General features: G+C 59.0%; 10 protein-coding genes across 10 annotated transcripts; 2 read left to right on the forward strand and 8 right to left on the reverse strand.

Moving 5' to 3' along the window:
• Positions 1-80: 80 nt before the first annotated feature.
• On the reverse strand, positions 81-1,519 carry COLE_07369 (uncharacterized protein; the record flags this gene model as incomplete). The annotated part of the gene is made up of 5 exons (XM_018421925.2): positions 81-587; positions 623-745; positions 791-890; positions 926-1,090; positions 1,281-1,519. 5 exons carry the CDS (start codon positions 1,517-1,519, stop codon positions 81-83), a joined length of 1,134 nt encoding a protein of 377 aa, XP_018282149.1.
• A 165-nt stretch (positions 1,520-1,684) lies between these two features.
• COLE_07370 (uncharacterized protein) lies at positions 1,685-3,687 on the reverse strand (the record flags this gene model as incomplete). The annotated part of the gene is made up of 5 exons (XM_018420165.1): positions 1,685-1,792; positions 1,836-2,660; positions 2,695-3,219; positions 3,253-3,501; positions 3,538-3,687. The coding sequence occupies 5 exons, from the start codon at positions 3,685-3,687 to the stop codon at positions 1,685-1,687; spliced, it is 1,857 nt and encodes a 618-aa protein (XP_018282148.1).
• Positions 3,688-4,075: 388 nt separating this feature from the next.
• On the forward strand, positions 4,076-5,481 carry COLE_07371 (uncharacterized protein; the record flags this gene model as incomplete). Its single annotated transcript, XM_018421924.2, has 4 exons — positions 4,076-4,492; positions 4,524-4,680; positions 4,717-4,831; positions 4,866-5,481. The coding sequence occupies 4 exons, from the start codon at positions 4,076-4,078 to the stop codon at positions 5,479-5,481; spliced, it is 1,305 nt and encodes a 434-aa protein (XP_018282147.1).
• A 33-nt stretch (positions 5,482-5,514) lies between these two features.
• COLE_07372 (uncharacterized protein) lies at positions 5,515-6,747 on the reverse strand (the record flags this gene model as incomplete). The annotated part of the gene is made up of 5 exons (XM_018425697.2): positions 5,515-6,018; positions 6,053-6,450; positions 6,488-6,590; positions 6,627-6,683; positions 6,715-6,747. 5 exons carry the CDS (start codon positions 6,745-6,747, stop codon positions 5,515-5,517), a joined length of 1,095 nt encoding a protein of 364 aa, XP_018282146.1.
• A 198-nt stretch (positions 6,748-6,945) lies between these two features.
• Positions 6,946-7,634, forward strand: COLE_07373 (uncharacterized protein; the record flags this gene model as incomplete). The annotated part of the gene is made up of 3 exons (XM_018420073.2): positions 6,946-6,989; positions 7,022-7,115; positions 7,170-7,634. The coding sequence occupies 3 exons, from the start codon at positions 6,946-6,948 to the stop codon at positions 7,632-7,634; spliced, it is 603 nt and encodes a 200-aa protein (XP_018282145.2).
• Positions 7,635-7,778: 144 nt separating this feature from the next.
• On the reverse strand, positions 7,779-9,358 carry COLE_07374 (uncharacterized protein; the record flags this gene model as incomplete). The annotated part of the gene is made up of 5 exons (XM_018426190.2): positions 7,779-8,366; positions 8,399-8,555; positions 8,593-9,079; positions 9,170-9,324; positions 9,357-9,358. Coding segments are annotated over 5 exons (1,389 nt in total).
• Positions 9,359-10,422: 1,064 nt separating this feature from the next.
• Positions 10,423-11,844, reverse strand: COLE_07375 (uncharacterized protein; the record flags this gene model as incomplete). Its single annotated transcript, XM_018421923.2, has 4 exons — positions 10,423-10,834; positions 10,866-11,035; positions 11,071-11,344; positions 11,507-11,844. The coding sequence occupies 4 exons, from the start codon at positions 11,842-11,844 to the stop codon at positions 10,423-10,425; spliced, it is 1,194 nt and encodes a 397-aa protein (XP_018282143.1).
• A 3,620-nt stretch (positions 11,845-15,464) lies between these two features.
• On the reverse strand, positions 15,465-15,831 carry COLE_07376 (uncharacterized protein; the record flags this gene model as incomplete). The annotated part of the gene is made up of 2 exons (XM_018420164.1): positions 15,465-15,658; positions 15,708-15,831. 2 exons carry the CDS (start codon positions 15,829-15,831, stop codon positions 15,465-15,467), a joined length of 318 nt encoding a protein of 105 aa, XP_018282141.1.
• Positions 15,832-17,604: 1,773 nt separating this feature from the next.
• COLE_07377 (uncharacterized protein) lies at positions 17,605-18,690 on the reverse strand (the record flags this gene model as incomplete). Its single annotated transcript, XM_018426333.2, has 3 exons — positions 17,605-17,846; positions 18,070-18,297; positions 18,339-18,690. 3 exons carry the CDS (start codon positions 18,688-18,690, stop codon positions 17,605-17,607), a joined length of 822 nt encoding a protein of 273 aa, XP_018282140.1.
• A 227-nt stretch (positions 18,691-18,917) lies between these two features.
• COLE_07378 (uncharacterized protein) lies at positions 18,918-20,729 on the reverse strand (the record flags this gene model as incomplete). Its single annotated transcript, XM_018426332.2, has 3 exons — positions 18,918-19,728; positions 19,765-20,621; positions 20,655-20,729. 3 exons carry the CDS (start codon positions 20,727-20,729, stop codon positions 18,918-18,920), a joined length of 1,743 nt encoding a protein of 580 aa, XP_018282139.1.
• Positions 20,730-23,774: the final 3,045 nt, after the last annotated feature.

Below are 23,774 nucleotides of genomic sequence, written 5' to 3' on the forward strand. Positions count from 1 at the left end.
ATCAACCACTTTCTCAATGCCAAGAAGGATGGTCAGTAACACCACATACTGTACATGTACACTATGCATGGAATACAGTATCACCAGCCCTCCTCAACCTGTGTCGCGCTCTGCGAGAGCCACAGCGAGAACTCCTGTCCACCCACACCAAGAAGACTGTAGCGAGGATTGAATGCGACAGCACGCGCCGGGGAGATGTCGCCTTCACCAGGAGGTCGGAGAGTAATGGAGGGGGTCAATGTGGGCGGCGGGCTACCACGCGGAGCCTCGAGCTTGGTTTCACCCTTTGGCGGCGTCATGTCCCACACGAGGACGCTCCCGTCTCCAGACCCGCTGAAAACGTAGTTCGAATCGGCGCTCCAGCTAACCTCCTCGCCACTCATACGGCCAAGACCAACGTGCCCCTCCAGCCGCCGCACAATGTTAAGCTCAAACGCATCGAGAATGTAGTGTGTGCCGCGATCCGTCCCAACCAGCAAGTAGTGTCCGTTGTTGCTGAAGGCGATTGAGGTGAAGTGCGGTCTTGGAGGTGGAGCAGAGATTTTGGCAAGCTCATGGTCAATCAGCGGCTGATGCGCGAACGGCGCCTGGGGTGAGCTACTACGCAAGTAAGCACACTCACGTCGTCCGACGTCGACGCATCAAAGAGAAACACGGTCTGGTTTTGGGTACACGCGACTGCAAAGACACAACCACTGGAATCGAAGGCAGCGATCGTCGATCCGCCAATGTCGTTGACAAGCCCCTGACGTTAAAAGGTCGTTCCTGCGCTCCCATCTGGTAGACACACCTTACACGCCTGCATTCGCAAGTCCCACAGCCGCACAGTGCCATCGTCTCCGGCAGAGACGAATGTGTCGTCCACAGGATTCATGTGCAATGAGCGTACGCTGAGGTCAGCTCGTCTCCATTCAGCACCATTCACGTTGCGGTGTGTCCCTGAAAGTACGCGAGGTACTTGTTGTCATGCATGGAGTGATAGCGCAGCGCATGATCATTCTTCGTACTCGCGTGGATAATGTTGGTGCTCTTGTGCGTAAAACGCGCATGGCTGATGCCATACTTCTTTGAATATAGTGTTTTCAGTTTCCTGCCGTCAGCGTATCAACGAGAGGTGGATTAAGGAGAGAGGAGGGCAAGCAGCGATTCGAAAGAGAGAGGACGCTTGGTGGTGAAGCCCGATTGCTGAACGGAACAGCGGAGAGGCGGACCTGCAAGGCGAAGAAGGTAGTGAAATAACTCGACGAGGTTGGGCTTAGGAGAGAGGATGTTACACGTACTTGCCCTTGCGTGCGTCAAATAGGATGAAGACATCATCATCGCCAGCGGTCACGGCGCGCTCTCCGGAGTCATCGAAAGCGATACTGCTGATCTGCAAGGAAGAGGGTTCGGCACCCTCCTCTGGCGTTTGTGACGTGTTTTTGAACACGCGTGCTGGTCTGAAAGCCTCGACCACTTCGCGCGAGAGTGAGACAAGTTTCTGCTTTGGAGGTTGTCGCGGTGGGGCTGAATTGCTCATGGTTGATGAACGGGTTGGTGATGCGTTGGGGAGGGAGTTATGTGTTGACAAGATCGCCGTCTGGCCGCCTGGCGAAATGTCCAACGACGTCAGGTCCAGGTCACGTGAAAATAGTGGAGGCTTCTCTCTCATGTAAATGCTGGTCTCTCCACCACTGGACTATCATCACACAGTCATGCTACCAGTGTCTACTGCCTGCGATGCCGCCTTGGACTCAAAAATAAGCTGTTTCCACAGCTTGGTGACGAATATCTCGGCCTCATCTGCCAGAACCTGGAGTCAGCGCAGAAAAAGGCAGATGTGCAACACAACTCACTGGACTTAGGTCGTCAACAAGGTCCTGTGGCCCCTTCTGCTCGCTAATGCCGTCCATGGCGAACGCCGCAAGGTCTTCGTCCACCTCACCGAGCGCGTCCTTGATTCCGTCGGCGACCACCCGCCGAATCTTCGGCATCACCTGGCGCACGGCTGTCCAGTCCACGTCGCCGCGGAAAATGGAGCGCGTCGATGTTGGCAGCTGCTTTGTAATTTCGAGCAGACGCGCCTTGGATTTGGCGACCTCCGCCTCATCCGGAATGCCTGCCTCGGCAACGATCTGGTCGTAGTCGAGCTTCACAAAGGTGCGCTTCTTCTTCGCCGCGCTCGCCTCTTCATCCTCATCGTCGCCAAATGTGACCCCCGGCTTAGCGACAGGCGCAGGCTTCTTCTCCTCCTTAGGCTCCGGGACTGGGATCTTGGCCGCAGAGATGTTGAGCTTGACTGGCGCAGCATCCTCGGTGAGCAGACCCTTCTTGCGCTGCTTCTCCTCCATAGCGGCCATCTCGGCAGCTTGCTGCTTGAGAAAGTCCTCGGACTCAGCCTCAAGCGCCTTGATCTCAGCGTCCTCCATCCTTCTGTCTTCAATGTCATCCTCCTCTTCGCGCGCACGCTGCTGCTGACGTTGCCGGCGCCATTCTGCCCTGTCTGCGTAGAAGAGCTCCTTGCCCCGCTCCTCAAGCTCGTCGTCGTCCCAATGTTGCAGGTCATCAGATACGAGTCGCCTGTTGCGCGTCTCGTTCTCGGCACGCTGTCTCCGCACCGACTCCTCACGCATCACGGCGTCAATGCGCTGCCTCTCGTGTTTTTCCACGCGATGCTCGCGCTTGGGTCAGCTCAATCACAGCAAAAGACCTCACCTCTCGCAGGGTCGAAGCGCGCTCACGTTCCCGCTTCTGCTGCCGCAGGGCCTCCTCGTCCTCGTCCGTCCGCTCGCTCTCGGCCTTGCCCTCGGCTGTTTCTGGCCGCACGAAAGAAACAGGCTTATCGTAGCCCTGCGGGTCCTTTTCACGGGATCGCGAGGCCTCGCCCTTGGGCACTTCGGTCTTTGGAAACGCGCGTGTGCCGTAGCCATACCCGATCGGCTGCCCCCGTGCTTGCATTGATTTGAATCGTTCGCGTTCCTCCTCCAGACTCTTCTTGTCACGCTCGCGTCGAGCCGCGTTCTCGCGGAAAATGGCGATCTGATCGAGCACAGCAACGCGCTGCGTCTCAGGCAAGTCTCCTTCCTTCAAATCGCGAAGGTGGGCTGGGACGTGAACATCGATGGGCGAGTGCCGGCCGCCGCGACGGCGTGCTTCCGAGAACGAACTGTTAGGGTCGGTCAGACGGGCAACAATATGCCCAATCGTGTTGCGCGCAGCCTCGTCCGCCCTTTCGTCTGCCTAATCGTCAGCTCTCCCAGCCTCTCAGCTCACCTCAGAGCGGCCCAGGGTGTCCTCGAACTCCTTGAGGAACTCAGCAGTCTTCTGATCCGCCTTGACCACGAGTGCCTTCGTGACATTGTTGTGTCGCCCCTCACTCGTCATATCTGGAAGCTCCACGCCATGCAAACACCTGATGCAGCGGAGGACGACCTCAGGACTCTCGAACATGGCGAAACCGAATGCCTGCGGTTTCCCGTTAGCGCCCTCAACGCGCTTCAGCTCATGCAGCTGCCCACACGCCTGGCGTCAGTCAAAAGATCAGAGAAAGTCTCTCACGTTCAGCAGCTCCCGCAAGACGTTGTCACTGATGCCCGGCGCTATACTGCCGATGAAGATCTTGGTCGTCTTTACGTCCTTCTTTGGGCCACTATTGTTTGGCGGGCGAGCGTGCGCCTGGTGCGGCGGCGTCGGAAAGCCAGAGGGCATGGGTGGCAGCCCGGCACTTGGTGGAGGATACCCTCGTCCTCCCCGAGCATTGGGGCCGTATCCAGCCGGCGACGCGCTCCCACCAGGTCCGTTGGGCGAGAAGCCAGGAGGAGGGAACGGCGGCATGGGCGCCGAGCCTGGCGCAAACTTAGGCCGGAAGGGCGGAAGCCCCATGCCTGGAGGCGGACGCGGAGCTGGCATCAGCGCATGCGAGGGATGGACTCACGAGGACCGTTGGACATGGTGTTTTGGGTAAGACGCGGATGTGTGCTGATCTCGAGACATGATGTTCTAGTGGGAAATTTGCTTCCGTCATGTTGTTGCTGGGTCTGAAGTCCTCCGAAATCCAAGATATGACTTCGTGCACATTCACCACCCGCCCACTACCATGTCCACATCAACAGCACTGCTGCGTTCGCTTCGGCTGACACTTGCGCGAAGGTGTAGACACCGGCCAGCATCACGCGCGTTGTCCCAGCTCCCCGAGAAGGGGCTAGTCTCCAGCTCGAAGGAACCACAATCCCTCGCTCAGGTCATTGAAGACTCCATCAAAGCAACCGGGCCAATGTCCGTTGCTCGCTACATGCAGCTGTGTCTCACCCATCCGGAATGGGGATACTACAGTCAGGGTGACGTGTTTGGGCGCGAGGGCGACTTCATTACGTCCCCCGAGATAAGCCAAGTGTTTGGCGAGCTCGTGGCAATCTGGCTGCTGACACGGTGGATGGCTGCTGGCTCGCCGGAGCGCGTGCGCCTCCTTGAATTAGGACCCGGACGAGGGACTCTCATGGACGATGTGCTGAGGGTACGTCTACATAGTACAAGGCTGACGACAGACATTCCAGGCGTTAGCAAAGTTCAAAGTGGATTCGGTGACGCTCGTCGAGTACAGTGAGAAGATGCGAGGCATCCAGCGTGCGAAGCTCGGTCCGCGATGCGAGGCGCTTGGCGCAAAATTGATCTTCGAGGAGGAGATTTCTGGCGTCCAGAAGTGTGAGTGGCGCTGAGCGTCGCAGTAACTTACTCCTGCACCGCTGTTTACTATGTTTATCGCTCATGAGTTTTTTGACGCGTTGCCTGTACATGTTTTCCAACGTGACGAGGCCGGCTTCCGCGAGGTTCGTGTGGATCGCAACCCCTCGCAGTAAGTCTATGTTTCACCCGTAAGCTGACAAAAGCTTGCCGGCTGCGCACAACGCTCGCTTTCGGCTTGGAGTGGACCGAGAGTCGTCCCTGCTCTCCCAACTTCTCCCCGCATCATCCGCGCGCTTTGGACGTTTGCCCATTGGCAGCCGTGTCGAGATCTGCCCCGACTCGTCTCGAATTGTGCGCCGCGTTGGTGAAGTGATGGCGGACGGAGGGGGCGCAGGTCTCATCGTCGACTACGGCGCCGACAGGAGCTTCAGCGACTCCGTCCGCGGGTTCCGGAAGCACAAGGTTGTTGACCTGTTTGAGGAGCCCGGTACTGCTGACCTCACGGCGAATGTTGACTTTGCATACCTCAAAGAGTCTCTTGAAGGCGTCGCCGAAACCGCTGGTCCTATCTCGCAAGCGCAGTTCCTGCTCTCGCTTGGTCTTGAGCCACGTCTCGACAAACTGCTTGCCTCTGCGGCAGACCAGGAGAAGCGTAAGCGAATTCAAGACGGTGCGAAGCGCCTCGTCGACAAGACAGGCATGGGGACGCAATACCAGGTCATGGCGGTAGTCAAGGGGCCTGCCAGCGAGGACGACGTGTATCCCTTCGACAAGACACCAAAGGACCCCGACTCCCCGAAACCGGAGGCACAGTCATAAACTGTAAGCTATAACACATGCATTATACAAAATCTACAAATTTAGTCTAGTGAGCTTGTCGTCGAGCGCGGTCAAGCGCGCCTGCACGCTTTCCCAGTTCTTGCTGATCGACACGCTCGCGTCAACCATGCCTTGCTGCACACCCGCAACGACAGCACGCAGCTCACGCTCCTCCTCGGCCATAGCCCTGTCCGATGACTGCAACTCTCGCAGATCGTCGGCGATGGCAATGCTCTCGGCATGGAGCGTAGACAAGCTGCGAAGGCGGGTGAGGAGCGGAGGGATGATGGGAAGCAGAGGGTCCAGACGGGGAAGGAGGCTGAAAATTGACTGCAAGCGCTCAAGGTCAGAAGGAGAAAGCGTGGCTGCGCCAGGTGCGGAAGCAGGTGCTCCTGGCCGCCGGGACGCGGCAGCCCGGTCGAGATCGGCCAGTAGAAGTTTCACGCGTCGCGCAACCGAATCGAGATGACGAGGTTGAGTAAGGAGGTTCATGAAGTGGTCCAAGCGGGCAAGTGTGTCCGAGAGCGAGACCTGGCTCTGGGTGTTAGTCAAACCCAGTAGACGAACTCACACTGTCCGCCTCTGTGTCTGCAACGCCAACGGCGCGCTCAAGCACCGCAAGCCGCTTGTCGACATCACCGACACGTAAATTGACAGGCGATGGGGAAGAAACGCCCTCCTTCCGCTCAGGCGCAGCCTCCAAGCGCGCTAGGCGACCCGCAAAGTCCTTCCGCTCGGAGATCGTCGCGCCTTCGCTGGCAGCGTTCAGCCGCTCGCGCAATGCTGAAAGCTCGGAGACCACATCGACCGCCTGACGCGGCGGCAGGACGGACTTGCGCTTCGCTGAGTCGGAGCGAATAGTAACAGGAGCGGGAGAAGTCTGAAGCTCGCGCTCCAGTTGCGCGACCTCGGCCTGCAGGCGCCGCAGGCGTGACAGCTGCGTCTCTCGTGGAGGATCAGAGTGATCACCTGCATTCAGCGAAAATTGCAAGGAAAGCATGCGCACTCGGTTCGGTGAACACCTTGAGCGCGCGGCGGCGAGATGGAAGGTCGCCCACATCGATGTCCTCGCTCCGGCTCACGATCTTCTTGGGGTCCTCATCATCATCCTGACATCAGATTGGAATTGGGAGCGGTAAACTTACGCGGTGCGCGCCGACGACTGGCTCGTCTACCGTTTCGTAGATGTCCGGTGCAGAATCCTGTCGTCAGTGCCGCCGAAGTAGAACGCACGATGTCGGGGAGGCCGGAGTACTTTCCCGACATGACGGTTGTGTATGGCAGTCGAAGACGAAGCTTCCGCTATCTCGGTGGAGAGGTGCGGTGGACGCGTCATGCGCGTCCTTATGTGCACCCCCATTTATGCCCGAGGTGGAGGCAGTTTGATCATCTGCTCGTTAATGTCGACTCCCGAATTCCGCAGCCGTCAACAGCCTCTTGGAGCTGGTTCCACAACAGCCTAGCATGAGCCAACGATCTGAATGGGATGTGCTAAAGCAGCACCACCGGTAAGCTGGGACTGTGAAACAGCCAATATCAGATTCGTGCGAGAGGACGAGGAAGCAGCAGATGTTAGCTGGGAGGAACGTTTGGCGCGTGCATATGAGAGCAAGCTATTCAAGGAGTATGCGCTTGTGAGTCTCACCTTGAATCAACAAACCCAAAATGCGCGTGTCAACTAACGCGAGATTGACCTGAAACACTTTAAGAGCAAACGTTTCGCGCTTCGGTGGCGCACAGCGACTGAGGTCGTCGAAGGCCTTGGGGAAGAGACCTGCGGATCTTTGCGATGCGCACACCATCCCTCAGGCAGTGAAGCAGTAGACCTCAAGGCCTTCGAGCTTCCGTTCGTCTACGTGGAGGATGGGGAGCGAAAGGAGGCGCTCGTCAAAGTTCGCCTCTGCACCAAGTGCGCAAAGAAGCTCACCTGGAAACCAGAGGAAGAGCGGGAGCGGGGGAGGAAGCGCAGCATGTCTCCCCGACGTGAAAGCCATCGGGATCGTGGGGAGCAGAAAAGTCGTCGTGATCGCGATCATGAACGAACCTCCGGACGACGGGACCGCGCACGCAGAGATCAACACCGCGAAGAAGATCGCTCTCGCGACCGCGATCAAGGTTACTCCCGTCATCGACACAGTCGGCCCATATCCTGATCAGAGCCCATGACGCCGCATCGCGTTCTCGTTGTATGTATCACCTGCTTTACAGTAGACGATTCATCACAACATCCGCGCTCCCAAATTGACTAAAGCCTGGACTACTTATTCACATAACAACTATCCAACTGCTGACGCATCTCACTCCATCTTGTTGGTCATAAGGCGTTCCTCCAGATCCACTGGGCCGTGGAACTTCTTGCGCCCGTCGAATGCGTAGACCAGTCCACAGAACATGAAGACAACAGCAAGTACCACGACCGCATAGTTCATCGTCGGGCCAGCAACGGGCAGCATGGGCGGGAAGAGGAAGCACACGCTCGTCAGCAGGCCGAAACTGATGGCGCCGACGTTAATTGGGACCCGCCACCGCCCAAGACCCCAGGTCTTGGAGTGGCCTGCGTAGGCAGTCTTGCCGCCGCGGACAAGCACGACCACAATCGGGACCATATACGAGATTTGCAGGAGAACCACTGCTGCCGAAAGGATAGCATTGAGCGCAATGCTTGACCCAAGGTAGATCAACCCGAAGACAAACACCCATAGGGTGACGAAGACAATGGACCATGCGGGGACCATCAGCTTGTGGTGAATGGGCGAGAGGTAGGGCGAGAGAGGGCCGAGGCCGCGGTCGCGCGCAAAGCTCATAACCATGCGCGAGGACACGGTGGTCACCGCCTGCACGGCCATGAACATGGACACGAGGTTGAACATGACAAGGCAAGTGGCCTGTGATCAGCTTGGATTTAAGGAGCGCTCACGCCAGCGAGTGAGTTTGTGCTCTGGTAATAGATCTGGAGGAGCGGGCCGGTGGGTGCTGCCGCGACGGCCTCAAAGTCCGAGAGTGCGAATAGAATGACCACCATGAAGATCCAGGCGGTCACCGAACCGAGTGCGACGGCAATAATCATGATGCGACTGCTGTGAGCTCCTAGCCCAGTCACTCGAGACCTACGGTGCGTTCTTGGCCGGCTTCGGAATTTCCTCGACCATATGGCTGGCGGCGTCAAATGCTGTCAAGCCCAGCGTGCTTTGCAGCAGGCCGATAATGAACGCCATTCCATCAGGCCAGCCGGTAGCGTTGGAAAAGGTGGCGAACACATCTTTAGCGCTCTGGTATCTTCCCCTTGAGCAGACGAGGAGCACGATGGAGACGACAACGATACCGATGATACCGAGGAAGTACGCGATTTTGTCCACGGCTGGGAGTATCTTGACGCCGAAGAGGTTGAGAAGGCCGGCGACCAGCGGGAAGAGCAAAAAGAGCAAAAAATTCTGCCAGTTGGTGGTCTCAAAGTCGGGATGAAAGATTGCCACAATGCCCAGGACGAACTGCATGCACAGGCTGGAGCCACCGGCAAGGAGAGAGATCCACCCAGCACAGGCGGCCCACCCCACTGTGAAGGAGAGGCCGTTGCGCCAACGCGGGGAAGCGACGCAATCTTATGTCAGCGGCGCGTTCGCTTGGACGTGGCAGAGGTGTGGGTGAATAAGAAGCTTTGATGGCAATGGCTTTGGTGGAATGGACTTACACGTCCAGTCATACTGTCCGCCCGAGAGGGGGAAAACGTGACAGATCTCGGCAAGCGAAACTACCATGAACATGGTGCCAATTGCGGACACAACCAGGCCCCACACCATCGCGACCTGCCCGCCCGAACCAAGGACAACGGACAGTGATGCGGCCCTGATGTCAGATTGGAGGTGAGGGGTTCGTACATGGCAGTCCATGAGTTAAGGAGGCTGAAAGCGAGGCCGAGACATGCGAAGAACGAGAACCGGCGATGCAACTCGATGTCGCTCGACGAGCTCCTTGCGTCCGCAACATACGCATTCTCGCCGCGCTTGGACTCGCGCGAGTGCACGGCCGTAACCTCTACGTCCGTCATGGCCGGCGGGGGAGGGCGTTCGGACGAACGGAAAGGGAGGGTGGAGAGGAAAGCGGACTGGCGAGACCTAGCGTCCACGGTCTGATGATTCAGTGATGGAGGAGGTAGGACAGGCGGTGGCGAGTCAGACATGAAGACAACCAGTATGCACATTGCATCCATGTTATTATGTACTTTACTGTTACTTGCCCACCGCTTACGCTCTCTCGCGCGGACCTAGCGGCATGACGCCACGCAGCGCTAGACGTGCCGCAGCTGTCGATGAGCCCTCGCTCATCGTGCGCAACGGCACTACCACGGGAAAACCAAGGCTAAAGCACTAAACGACCTATATCGGTATGTTCGATACAGGCACAATCGGGAGCTTCGGGTGCATGGGTCACCGCCCTCGTTATCGCCAGTGGAGATCTGAGTGCGTTGCATTTGCGGAGGAGTGAGAGGAGAGGAGATGAGTTAAGTTGTAGACTGATACGCACGGCCGCGGTTATGTTTTGTTCTTGATAGTGAGACACGGGTTAGTAGTGATGTGATATCGCCGAGGATGTATCCCCGCGGGGCATCCCACCGGCTTCCGAAGACACCGGTGCACGGGCCCTAGATTCCGTTCTCCATCTCATCTTCAGATCTCGAGGTCGCGTGCAGGAACAGGGTGCGGGATTCAGCCTCAATGCGGTTACGTTTTTAGACCACATGTGCGCTGTAGGTTTGGCGCTCATCAGGCCACTCTGGGGGTCCGCATTGGCTGTGCATTCCATTCTTGGATCTCGGTTGAGTGCGAGGTTCGGCACAGGCGAACTTCCAATCCCGACCCATTTGATTGGGGATGTCACTTCACGCAGACAGCTCATCTGCTCACCTAGATCTGTGATGAAGGTAGTCGCGGTGCATCCAAGATACTATGCCGGGGGGTAGTGCCCGCTCCAGAGCACCAACGACGCCGCTCCCCACACCAATACCCACCAACCCCATCCCTTCTCCAGTAGAGTCAACTTCCTGCTCCCAGCGCTGTCAAAGCTCTTCGCCAGCGTCCACCATACGACTGGGTCGGTAGGCGCCAACCGGAGGGCGATTTGCGTGTGCGACGCGAAGATGAGCAGCACATCCATGAGCGCGATGTACACCACGATGGCTGTCTGCACGTCGCTCCCGCCACCGGAGATGCGATCAGGGCTTGTGCTGGCGCTCGAGACGCTGTCGCCCATGCTCAAGTGTCGACACACCCCTATCAGCGACACCGTTAGGACGGGGGCCGCAAGCAAGAAGTTGGGTGCCTGTTGCAATCGCCAGTACTTGAACAGACCGATGTTCCTGCCGTCAGCCGGCCCGCTGTTGCACCCACCAGTACTCTCCCTGCACAAAACTATAGCTGGAGGGTAGAAGCTTGGAACACCAGGGCCTGGTTGCTTCTGGGTAGCAGAACTGCGCCCACGTCCACGCCTGAAACGTGACGAAAGGTGCGACTACGATGACACACAGGATACCTGTGAAGACGACGCGTGGTAGTGCCGACTGACATCAGCGCCCCAGTGGGCAAGAGGGCGTACGAGTGTCAGGCCGCGCCTGAGCGCTGGAACGAGCATGGCGTACGCGAGCGGAATGGTCGTAAAGACGCCCGTGGCGCGCACGCTTGTGGCTGCTGCGAACGCGGCCGCTGCGACAAACCACCGTTGGGTGGCCATCGCATAGAACCCGGCCAATGTGGCAAGGGAGTAGGTTGTCTCAGTGTAGGGTGCGGAAAGCGGTGCTGGGGCCGGCGGGAACGCGTAGAGTACGCCCGTCAGGAGGGCTATGCGCCGGTTGAAGAGGGTGCGGGTGAGTCTGAGGTTAGCAATGGGAGGAAATGTGTAAGCCGCTGCGAAGCGGGAAGGCGAAGGAGCGATACGGAGGACGGCGTCAAGGAGCCATAAAGACCAAGAGGAGATGAAATGCGGGGGCGGAGCAGGAACAGGAGGAAGAGGCAGAAGGCGGCGCACAACGCACTTGTACAACAGCACTGCTGCGCCCACTCTTAGGATTATGTTGACAATGGCGGCGCGGAGGAGGATCGCATTGGCGTCGTCACCCAGAACATTTAGCAGTGCCTGCCAGCCGGGCTGGAACGCCAGATGCTGCTCGTACATGTATCCTTTTGTGGCGATGCCGAGGAAGTGTAGCGCGTCCCAGCGCAGGCCTGGCGCTGTGCTGGCCAGGAGGTGGGAGCTGTCGAACGGCTCAACCACGCGCGCTAGCACTTCTTGAACGGCATAATACCCCAGCGAGGTTAGAAGCGTGAGGCCGGCCACGTTTTGGACATCGTGGCCGCCCAGTGTAGGTTTCATGTTGTTGATGCAATGCATGTTTCATGCAACCGTCCGAGGTGGAGGTTCACTATCAATACACCACCGTGGGAAAATAACATCTCCCCTGAGACTCCTCTACCACGCTTCCGCACCGACATCGCCAGAACCGGGCAAGCCAAAAAGATAGGGGTTGTCGCTCGGCGCTGTACCAGAAGGGAGGAACATGTTGGCCAGCTCGAGCGGCAGAAAAAGCGCGTCGGATCCGTCGACTGGTAGACCGAGATCAGCGAAACTGCCATCCTGGAGCCAGGTTGGGAGGTCGGACGGGCTAAATTCCGTCGGCCATGAGAAGTTGTCGAGATCATCACAGAGAAGGGAGTAGTCGGCCTCGCCCAGTGGCATTGTCAGGAGGCTCTGCAGCCCGCCCTGCAGGCGATCGCCGTTGGGTTGCTCGGAGTTATCGACATCCCGAGACCGCGGGGACCCAGGGACTGTAGACATCGTGCCAGTCTTGCGCCGGAAGCTGGAGAGCATGAGCTTGAGAGTGAGAGCGTACCGCTCAGCGTAGCACTCGGATGAGAGTACGTGCACAACATCGGAAACGCAGGAGCTCAACGTTGGGAGGCTGACGCCGAGGGGGTACAACATCGCAATCTTGAGTAGGAAGACAGCGGCAAATGCCACCGTTGCGAGCTGGTCGTGCGTTGCGTACTTGAGGTGCCGACGGAATGTGTGCGAGTGCAGATAGATCTGTAGACAACTCATCGCCGCGTCCTTTGCGTGAAATGCAAGATCGCGCTGGTCGTTGTTGAGCTGGCGTCAGTTACGACGGGCTCGCGCTGCCTCACCTTGTCCCACTGGCACCCACGGAATGCCACGCATACCGTCCACAGTTGGCCGTAATGCAATTCCACCTCCAGGAGTCGCATTAGGACGCTATCCTCGTCGTGTCGGGAGCGATGAATGCCCCGCCACTCGAAGAACCAATCCTCCATCTCATCGAACGTCCTGCGCACGAATGCTATCGTAGAAGCGTCGGCTTTACCGTGAAGCTGATTGAGTTGTTCTGAGACGTAGACTAAGGGTCAGTCACAATGTCACCTGCCCATTAACTTTTAACGACAACATACTTCGAATGTTAACCATCTCTACTCGCGCAACCAGACTGGCATCGGTCTCAGAGGTCATGGGATGGTCCCTGGTAGCGGTTAGCGTGGAACAGATGCGTACCCACAGGAGCACACGTGCAGCTCGCACCGATGACTCATCTCGCAGTAGAAGCGGTTTGCCTGTTCCAAGGGCCAGCCTAATGTTAGTTTGACAGCATCCATGATTCAGCTCACAGATGTTCGTGCAGGTAGCAATTGAGCCAGATGCGTGCCGATACCACAAGATCGCGCTCCTCGGCTTCTGTCCGTTGCTCAGATGTGTCGGCGAGTTTATCGAGTGCTCTGTGAAGGTTGATGTCGAGACCCATACGCAGCGCATGACCTACAGGCAGCCACCCGTATTGGCTCCACACGCTGAGAATCAGCATGGCCATGACGGCCTCTTTGCGGACAATCGGGCCGAATAGCGTCGAGCGGGCAATCCCTTGGCCCTCCTCGAGACACCGATGGAATGTGGGCCCCAGCACCCCGTTCCCAGCTCTGATCTTCGCGGCCACGGCGAGGATGCCATTTGTCGAAAACGGCGTGCGTTCCACGAAGCTCTCATACACGTCGTACTGTTTGTCCCACAGTGGCACGAAGTAGTGACACCCTGTGAAAAAGATGTCCCAGAGGTCGCGGGCCTCGGCTTCAGACACGAGACCTTTGGTCACGACGTCTGGGAAAGGGTTGCGCGGCGTGGGGTCCGGTTTGGTCTGGCGGCGTACACGCAGGTGAATTTCCTTGCCGCTCCCTTCGGTCACTCGCCTGCGCTTGCGACCTTGTCGCTCGCGACCCTCAGATTCGCGCTCGGAGTCGTCCATTTGCACTTCTTCATGATGCACCCTACCTTCAGCAACAGCTGCGGCACGGTCGGCTGCATTTGCCAAAGTTTGCAGAGCCTGAATTGGAGCGACGGGCACGCCAGTGTCAGACGAAACAGAATGGGCGGAGGGTGACCGCGACGAACGTCTCGAGTGGTTTGTCGAAGGCGCCGCTGACTCGAGGGGGATGATCCCGTACGTTCCAAAGCGATGGTCCTACATGTCAGTTGCACGGTTCTGGATGATGCTCACGGGTGGCGCATAGCCGGGCAGCTTAGGCCATGCTTTACCGGACTGTGCCGACTCTTGCCCCGACAGACGGCCGCTCGCAATGTTCTGCGGCGACCGTGGATGGTCTCTTGCGCCGTATGCCTGCCCAGCATGCGATTGTTGCACCGGAGACGTCCCCGAGCGCACAGATGGCGGTGTCGCCGACGACTGATGTAACAGAATTGGCGGGAGTGAGCTGCCTTCGCCCGACGCCCCTGGAGTGGATGCAGGGAGCATCGCGAGGATCTGCTGGAGCTGCTGTCAGCGCCGTTGCGACTCCGCTTACCATGCTCTGAATTTGGTGCTGCCCATTTGCGAGGGCCTCGACGCTCTTCTCGAGCGTGTTGACCCGCGCTTCCGCCTCGCCAGGCCATGACTCGGTGTCGCGGGAGCGCGCCTCGCGCCGCTCCGCCTTCTCGAAAACACAGGGAATGCCGCTGAGAAGACAGCGACGACATGAGCTGGCATCACCGGGGTCGGGTTCGCAGCGGTTCTTGCCCTTCCTACATGCCACGCACGCTCGTGAACCGCGCTTAACCGTCATCCCCAACGGTAGAGGGGGACGTGCTAAAGTCGAGCCCTCGTAGACGTCGCGATCCTTGGTGCCACCGTTGCCGTATGAAAGACTGGAGCGACGGAACCCCTGGTGAGCGACGCGGTCGCGATTCTGGTTCGGTACGTAGCCTCGTGTGAAGGCGTGAGGATTCACTACTGTCAGTATGGGTATGGGTACGTGATGGGCCGTCCTTACTATGTATATAGCCTTTCAACGGAGAGAGTTAGATGAGCGACAGAGAAATGCCAAAGACGGGCGAGAGCATGGCCGAGTTCGTGTTGATCGTGAGCGATGACTTGAATTGCAAGATGGGAAGCAGCGAGCAGTTGATGCAGTTCAATGTCGGGGGGGAAAGGCGGGGAACTGCCCTAAACGGCAATTCTGGACACCGGCTGCCCGGCCCTCCAAGCCGCTGACCGGAACCGTCCGGGCCGGCTGGTCCGCCTGGCCCACTTCCGCTCTTCACAAATAGTTAGCTCCCTCTTCTATCTCATCATCCGGCGAAGCCTCGCCACCGCTGCCACCGCTCCCACTCTCCCATCTTCGTCACTGCTGCACACTCCTCCAGCGTAAACGGCTCAAACCTGACTTCACTTTGATTTTATTGCATTCATGGCCTCAGCCTGCTATGTTTAACGGTATGACGGTGACACCCGGTATCTTGCGCATCATGACTACTGCATCATCATACCACGATGCCCAACGAACTGCACGGATAGCAGGAGTCATCCACTCTGATAAACCCCCCGCTGCACCGTCCCCCCCCCGCCTCCCGACCCCCAGTCTTATCGACTGCACTAGTGCATCATCATACCATTACTCCTATATATACTACAGACAACGGACACGTCACGAGCATGATTACGCGTTGATGTTCATCTGGGCCTGGCCCTTGTCGTGCTGGATGTTGCCCTGGGCCTGCTTGGTCCGGTCGCCAGTGGCAGCGCCGACAACCGAGTCGATCTTGCCCTGCACGCGGTCGCCGAGGCCCTCGGCATACGCCTTCGCCTCAGCAGCCTTGATCTCGGTCTCGCCCTTGGCGTGCTGCTCCTTTCCTGGCTGTTAGCGTGGCTCTCAATCCGCAAATGTGCGGAGATGACTCACCGGCAGTGGTCCACGACGAGGGCTGGGTAGAGCCAGTGACGGTCTCGATGGCGCCGCCGACGGCCTCCTTAGCGGAGCCCATGACCGAGTTGTACTGTCCAGAAGCCTTGGAGGGTTCAGCCATTGTGATTGAGTAGTGGTAGTGGTGGCTAGAGGTCAGCAATGAGCGCGTCCATTCCGACTCACTGTTGGTGAAGTGGTGGAGAGTGAAGTGATGAGAGGATGAGAATAAAGAGACGGCAGCGAACAGACAGCCTTTATATCCCATGCGCGAGCGCTTCCCGCACCGCGCTGGCAGCCCAAGACGACCGTTGCGGGACGCGAAGAGCCGCGAAGTGGTGGCGAGGGTGGACGCCGCCGTGGATGTATGACGTCAATGCCATCCCGTTGACACGTCTCGGCATTGTCCACCTGTCCGACGGGCTGCTTCTCGCACTTTGGAAGAGCCTGACGTCACCGCCGCTCTCCGCATCCACTCCGCGGCCTTCTTATCCAGTCGGCATGGAAATTGGTGGAGTCGCGTCAAGGCAGAGTGGCACGACGGGCGCCGATCGCTCAGATCAGCATAACCCTATTCTATCATTAGCTTCAGCAGAGTGTTTCGAGAAGCTCGGAGAACACATCGTGACCAGAGCATGCCATGGTAGCATTGACGTTAAGCCCATATGTACAACCACTGCTATGGCTCGTTTCGCTGGTCTCTCAATTATGTTGAGGCTGACAGATTGCTGTTACTGGGAAGAGGTACGCTATTTCCCGCTTCTCGAGATCTCGGGCAGCGTGCCAATAGTTCTGGGTCGCGTTCGCAAGATGGTCGCCGTCGCGCTTCAGGCGACCAGAACAACACATATTGAGGGATTACATCATAGGCCTGCCCTGCTCGACGCAACCCTCCTACCCGCATATACGCGTCCAAGTGCAAGGGTACGCGCCACGTCCGTCATTTCCAGCCACCCCCAACTTCGCGCTCGCGTCGACGCGCTCCTCCACCTGTGAATGACGGAGCCGAGTAGTCCGCTCATCGTCTCTTGTCAAAGCAGGCTGCCCGAATTTGCGAGATCGTGTTGGCGCCAGACGGGCAGGCCAAGCTTCATACGGCAGATTTCGCGCTCGGCTTCGAGGCAAACACGCACATCCTCCCCTCGCCCGTAAATGGTGCGATCTAGGCTGCTCGTCGAGCGCGACTGCGTGCAACGCAATATAATCCTTCACTTCGCCGGCAGACTTTCTCGCGCTAATGCCTAGCCACGCTCTTCTCCGCGCAACACGAAGCCTCCCTGGTCCTCAAGAAATGTACACAGTGCGGTGCTTAATTTAAAGTCACTTCCGCACTACAGTGCGAGAGAGATGCCAACCTGCCCGCGGACGGCTAGGACTCGCCCCACGGCATGGGTTGCCCACGCCGCATATGTCTCGCGTACAGCCGGGAGACCCGCGCCATGCTTGAGCATCGCGTCATCAAATGTAAGAGCTCCAGTCCCCACAGGATGAGCCTTTGATGTGATATCTGTGATACGATATGCTGTGCCGCAAGAGATCACGCTTGTCGTCGTTGAGAATTCGCGCAGGACAGGCGGGAGGAGTTTGATGGCCTAATTGACTCGGCTGGGGGTGCGGTGCGATAGATTGACCCAGCGTCAATGATGCGGATGCCGGAGCGGCATTCAAAGCCTCAATCATCGCTTTGTGTCGACAGAGGAACGAGCGGAAGCAGGAGACCAAAGGATGGATGCAGGCGACTTTGAGCGGGTAGGATAGACCCATAAGAGGGCCAAGACGCAGAGTCTCACCGTTACTGACTACGGCAACTACAGCGCCGCAGTCTCGTAAGCCATCAGTCTCATTATCAACAGTCAGTACTCCGCTCACTACACGCATATAGCACACATGCACCTCTCTACGCAAAGTCGGCCGCGACAATGTATCCCTTGTCCTTGACGATGTTCCGCGAGCGCGAGACGAGGGTGTACGACACAACCCAGCGCACACGCACGCCCGGCGCCGCGGCCTCGTATGTGCCCTCCGGGGTAACGGCGACGAGCTGGGCCAGTGGTGCCGTGCGCGCGCCGGGCGCCAGGGCGGCCAGCTTGGGCTGGAATTCGGAGAGGAGGTTGTGCAGGTCTGCGGAGGGCAGTGGTTCTGTCGTGAGCATTTCCTCTGGGCATCGTCTCCCTCCCTGTCTCGAAACGCATCCTTCAACCTCGCAACTCCGCTCTTCAACTCGCAACTCCGCTCCTCCCTCGCGCTCCAACTCGTACCCCAGGTCCATCACATCTGTCCCTCCTTCTTCGCCAGCTTCGGACCCGCTCTTTGCCTGCGGCCGCCGATCCTGCCCTCTCAACCCGCCCGCGCATGCACTCACCAGGTCCTGCGCCGCCCCCGCTCGCCCACAGCTGGATGCCCTTCTCCTTCGCGAACGCCGTGTACTCCTTCGGCAGCGTCGCGCAGTCGGTAACATTCAGCTCGTTGACCGCTGGCGTGCTGCTCAACTTGGACAGCTGGTCGGCGTCGAGCCCGATCGTGCCCCACTTCGCGACGGTCGCGCCACGAATGCCGCCCAAAGACTCCCACACCGCATTCCACTCCTCCGCTAGCATCAGTGTCTGTCGCAGCGTCGCAGCTCTATCTCACCCCCTGTGCCGGCCGGCAGGCCCACCAACCCCGTCTCGACCTCGCTCAGCCCTTTGACGCGCGCGAGCGTGCCGAGCGCCTCCTCGATGGCGGGGAGATACTCGCCCCCCGCATACACCTGGACCTTGACGGTCGCGTCGTGGTCGGCGTCGCGCGCGTGCTTGTGCAGACTCCCCGGCTGGGGGATGGAGAGGAGGCCGTCGGCGAAGAGCGCGGACGGCGGCGCCGCGTCCAGCGCCGTGTGCAGCGAGCGGTGCACCAGCGGCGGGAGCGCGAGCCGCGGCTTGTCCGGGTGCGGGTAGCGCACGGGCAGCGGCGACTGCGTGCCGGCAAAGAGGAGCAGGCGCACCATGATGGAGAGGATGAAGCTCCGAACCGGAAAGTGCGTTCTGCTTGACTTGTGGTGCTCGGCTTTCCTATTCCGGTCAGCGGGCATCGTTTTACGTAAAAACACATCATCTGTTCGTCAGCAGATCAGCAGGCCGCCCAATTCGGAACTTGGACATCTCAATGCAACTGCGTGGGCAGAAGATCCAGGCTTATTCATGACAGCAGGTAGTACAACAAAAAACAACATGGCTACTCAAAGTATCTAGTGGTGGGATTGGAGGGCGTATCAGGGCCATAGTCGAGTCGCGGGCTCGGCCACGAGATCATCGGCTCGTCCCCGAAGCGGTTGTCGCGAAAGCGCTCGGTACCTAGCATCGTGCGCGAGCTGGGCGTGGCTTGCCCACTCGGTGAATAATCCTCGGGGAAGCCATTCAACGCAACGTCCATGTACGTTCTTTGCGGGTCAAAGCGGGGCTTGGAGATTTGGGGCGAGGGTGCGGACGAGGAAGAGCGGGCTGCGCGAGCGAAAGGCGGTGGCAGAGGCGTGTGCGTGTAGTTGTCGCCGCCAATCTGCGGCGATGGGCTGAGGGCGGGTGGCGTCACGGTTAGGCGATCAATCGCTATGGAGCCACGGAAAGGATGACGACTGGGTCCGGGCGCGATGTCCACATCATCGCTCTCCGTGATGGCCGAGAGATCTATGTGCGCCTGCGAGGGTTTGGTGCGTGATGGTTGACGAGAGGGGATGCGTTCTGATCGGTCTACGGTTGGGCTCGTGCCACCTCCGGGGAATGGAAGGAGGCCGCGCGGACTCAAGTCTCGCCCGGGGGTTGGTGCATAGTCTGCGGACGGGCCCCGCTGGAGTGGCGGAGTGCGCGGTGCCACACGATAGCGCGAGGAGTCTGGCGTAGATGGTGCCTCTGACGCCTTGGCGGAAAGCAACGGTGGCGGCGTCTGCACACCTGATGGCAGGCACATGCGCTTGGGGGTGGGTTCTGGCACATCGGACTGAGGGTCCTTCCGCTTATGCGCGCTCTCCTGTGGCGGTAGCACTAATGGCCTGATGTCAGTTCATGTTTTATCCAGCACGACTTACTCCTGCCCTTGGATGATGGCGCTGTCCAGCATTTTCTGCTGAAACGCTTCGATTCTCGCCATGGTGTCGGCGAGTAAAATCTCCTGCGCCGCCACCACCTCTTCGCGTTGCTTGATAATTGCCAGTTGCTCTGCAACTGCGGCGCTTATCCGATCTTCGATTCGCTGCTCTAGCTGCCGAAGCAAGGCTTCGCCGTCCAGCTTGGCAATGATATCACGCAGATGCAAAACCTCTGCACGCAGAGAGGCGATTTCGTTGACGGGCGCGGTTGAGGTGCTATTGCTAGGCAGTGTTTGTGAGCAGCCATCTGTAGGTGGGGAGGTTGGGAGGTGCTGGGGCGGAGGCTTGGTCAAGGGCTGCTGAGGATCTGAATGTGAACTGGACGGTGTCGCCGGCTCGATCTGCACGCTAGGCCGCACCGGCTGCGTGGGCTGTGTGGCATGTCTTGGCGGCAGAGAAGGCTGCGCGTGTGGACGTGCTGGAGGTCGCTTGGTGGCTGTCGAAGCGGCGCGTGGCTGTGAGGTACCAGTCGCAATTGAAGATTGCGGCCGGGCGGTGGGCCCAGCGGTGGAAGCAGCAGACGTGACAGATATGGGGCGGGTAGAACGAGACGACTGTGGCGGAAAGGAGGGCACAGTTTGCACTGAAGAGGGGCGCGAGTGGGAAGGCTGCGCCCTCGAGGGCGCACGACTGGCCGGGCCGTGCAGCGGCCGTGTAGGTCGACGCGGAGGTGGGGGGCGCGGTCGGTTGGCGTCTGTCTTTGTCGGCGACTCGAGATACTCGGGCGAGGTAAAGTAGTCGGCGAGGGTTGTAATCAGTACGTCCGACTTGGCATTGGCGCCTTTGATGTTATATGTCTGCTGTCAGAGATGAAGATAGGCTCGACTCACCTTGCAGAGGCGCTGGAGATCGGCTCGTCGCAAGCCTTGGAGCTCATCGCGGGTGTATGCACGTGTCTTGGGCATGGTTGCCTAGCGGTGCAGTAGTAAGCAACAGTACTGCCAGGGCGGCAGGAAGACAAGAACCGAGAGAGGCGGCGAGGGTGTGATCAGAAGAGGAGTGTGATGAAGAGAGAAAGAGATGGTGGCGATTGATGGGATTGAGGGTGATTAGTGGATCGAGTGGATCAAAACAACACTCTCGGGCACAAACAAATGCCCCTAGGATGGGGTTTACACATCATTTGATAAGCTCTGCTTGCAAACGTAATCACTTTACGAAATGACACGGTATGACCGCGCGAGCATGCGGGGGAATGACGGGGATTTCCGGCAGGGGCGGGGGGGGGGGGGGGGGCCTAATTGGTCAATAGGGTGCTCAGGGGCAGGGTTAATGTTCGCTTCCCGCACCAGGCCTGGATATACAAATATCTTAATACGGCTATACCAAGTTGATCTAGCTTGGTGCCTCTGCAAGCCTAACATTATAATATCCAAACTTTGTATTGAAATTGTATTGTGGTATTGGGTGCCTGCCTGGGACAAATATATGACGCAAGAGCCCATTAGTGCGTGTGGGGGTGGGGGCCTGGCCAGGCTGGCCCTTTGGACGAGTGGCGGCTCTCGAGGCGCTCAGGTAATTGGAGGCAATCAGGTAATCAGGCATGCAGCCAGGCAGCCAGGCAGCCAGGCATATGCAGCCCATGCACAAGGCGGCGAGGCGCGAGCCGACGACGGCGACTCGCCGACTGGTGGGGAGCAGCATCCATCTCCCATTCCCACCCATCAATAACCCATCCACTCCCATCCTCCATCCACCATCCTCACCTCGCCTCCTCGTTCCTCTACATCACACTCACCTACATCCCCCACTAGGCCTGCCACTCACTACTCTTGCCGCTCGTAATCTCAATCCGAGTGCCCACCGTCTTCTGCTCGCTCCTTGCAACCGACCAACCACCCAACACCTCGTCAACCTTCGTCCCTAGTTCCAATCCCAAGAACGTCGGAATGCAGCACTAGGGTGTGGTGGGACCGTAGACGTAAGTTTCTCTCCCAACAATCTTTGCATCCATCCATCTCGATTCTGATCCAACCAAGCCTTATCACTCCCGGTGTTGCCTGCTCGTTCTTGGGGTTCTGGACCCATCAATCATGTCGGGCGGCGGCGTCTTCTATCTCGACGAGGACCGCGACAGGGATCCTTCCCCCACAGAGTCGCGCGAGTCTCCGCGAGAGTCTCCCAGTCCGCAAACATCTGGCGCCTCAACTCCAGCTCCAGCTCCGGCTACAGCTCTAGCTCCAGCCCCACTTGTTCCAACTTCCCAGACACAGACACAGCCTACGCCCATCGCCGCCTCGTCCACCACGACCACCCTCCAGCTTCCACAACAATCCGCATTCTCCCAGTCTCCAGCCTTCGGTCGCAAGTCTGGAGTGTTCGCAGCTACACCCTCCTTCCCTTCACCCCTCGCCCAAGCAATCACAGTTCCCTCCCACTCGGACAGCTCATCGGCCTCGTCCCATTCATCGCCAAACCATTCCGATAATGAGGACGACGACGCCGAATTCCTCGCCTCCGCCACCGGGGCGCCTGATTCGGCTACGCCTCGGAGGCGTGAGACATCGGCCGCTTCCAAGAACCGATCGAGTTCCTCCCCAAGCGAGTCTACCACAGCCTCATCCTCCCGCAGATCGTCGCGGCCTCCGAGCCCGGCCCAGCCGCGTCAACAGATCCTCACGCCTGGCGCACTCCTCATGAATCGCGTCAAACGTTCAGGAAGCGGCTCTGCCGTAGCTCCGATAGGGGGACCTGTTAGGAGCTCGCCACCGCGCATATCTCCGGGTCAGCGAGAAGATGCCCCGCCGCCCCAGAGCAGGCCAAGATCATCATCTCCCAGCGACTCTCGACACAGTGCAAGCGGGTCGAGTGGCCGCGGACTGGAACCTGCACACACGGGCGGCTCCAGCCCGCTCGCCTTCGGCAGCCCCGATCTCGACGCCAGCGAACCCATCGCCTCGCCGCGCCCTGTCGTGGCGCAACTCGCGCCACGAGACCGTGACAGCAACATTCTCGGTTTAGGATGGACACCCAGCTGGGCAGATTCCGCGCCTGCGGGAGCCGCCAGTAGGGAGAAGGAGAAGGCAAAGGGGAGCCAGCTTCGCTCTCCGAGTCCTCGCAAGGAGATGCCATCGCCCATTCCGTCAGTCGTCCTCCCGCACAGATACTGACCTCCCAGATCCACTCGCCCAAGGCGTGCCTCCGAGTTTCTGCGACCTTCGTCCATGGACATGCGCAAGATGCCGCCCCCATCTTTGCCCCTTGCCCGAAGCTTAGCTGGCACTACGCCGTCCCTCTCCACCTCGGCTTCCATGATTTCGCCGCTCAACCCACTGCCCTCTCCGTGGAATGAGTCTCCCGGAGGCAAAGATGGCACGGCGACTGAGCCAGTTTCAGCTGCGCCGTCGGCTCTGCGTCTCAACCGAGTGCCAACGAGCGTGCGATTAGCAGCTGATCTTATCAAGTCGTCACAAACGCCGCCACTTCCTTTTGCGGACACTCCAAGCTCAACGGCTTCCCTCGTCACCCCCAACCCTTCCCCCGCTGACTCGGAACGTTTATCAGGCCTGAGCGCAACACGCAAATATGCGCTCGGGCCATCGGCAACGTTGCCGCCCGGTGCGCTCTCCGCGGCTGTAAACAGTCGGATGACCTCGAGAGACTACGACCATTCCTTGGGAACGAGCCCCTCGTCACTACCCGACGAATCTCAGCCTCCCGGCCTTTCCCCGTCCGTGTCCATCTCGTCTGACACGCGGAGTGGCTCGACAATCCCAATATCGGTTCCGCAAGGGCATAGCCGCGCCAGATCATCGCTGCAAGACGCGCTTCGCTCGCCAGCAAGCCTGGTGATGTCGTCTCCTCCGGCAAGTGCTGCTTCGCCAGGGTCGATTGGTGCTATGTCCAACGTGACAGAGGGCTCGGGCGACAGCGGCAGTCCCGCCGGCATTCAAGGAATACCAGTTCGAAGCCGGATGCGCTCAGTGTCGCAAAGGGGTGGCCTGGCCATG

Source organism: Cutaneotrichosporon oleaginosum (assembly GCF_008065305.1).
Source record: "Cutaneotrichosporon oleaginosum strain ATCC 20508 chromosome Unknown ATCC20508_contig07, whole genome shotgun sequence".
Taxonomy (NCBI): domain Eukaryota; kingdom Fungi; phylum Basidiomycota; class Tremellomycetes; order Trichosporonales; family Trichosporonaceae; genus Cutaneotrichosporon; species Cutaneotrichosporon oleaginosum.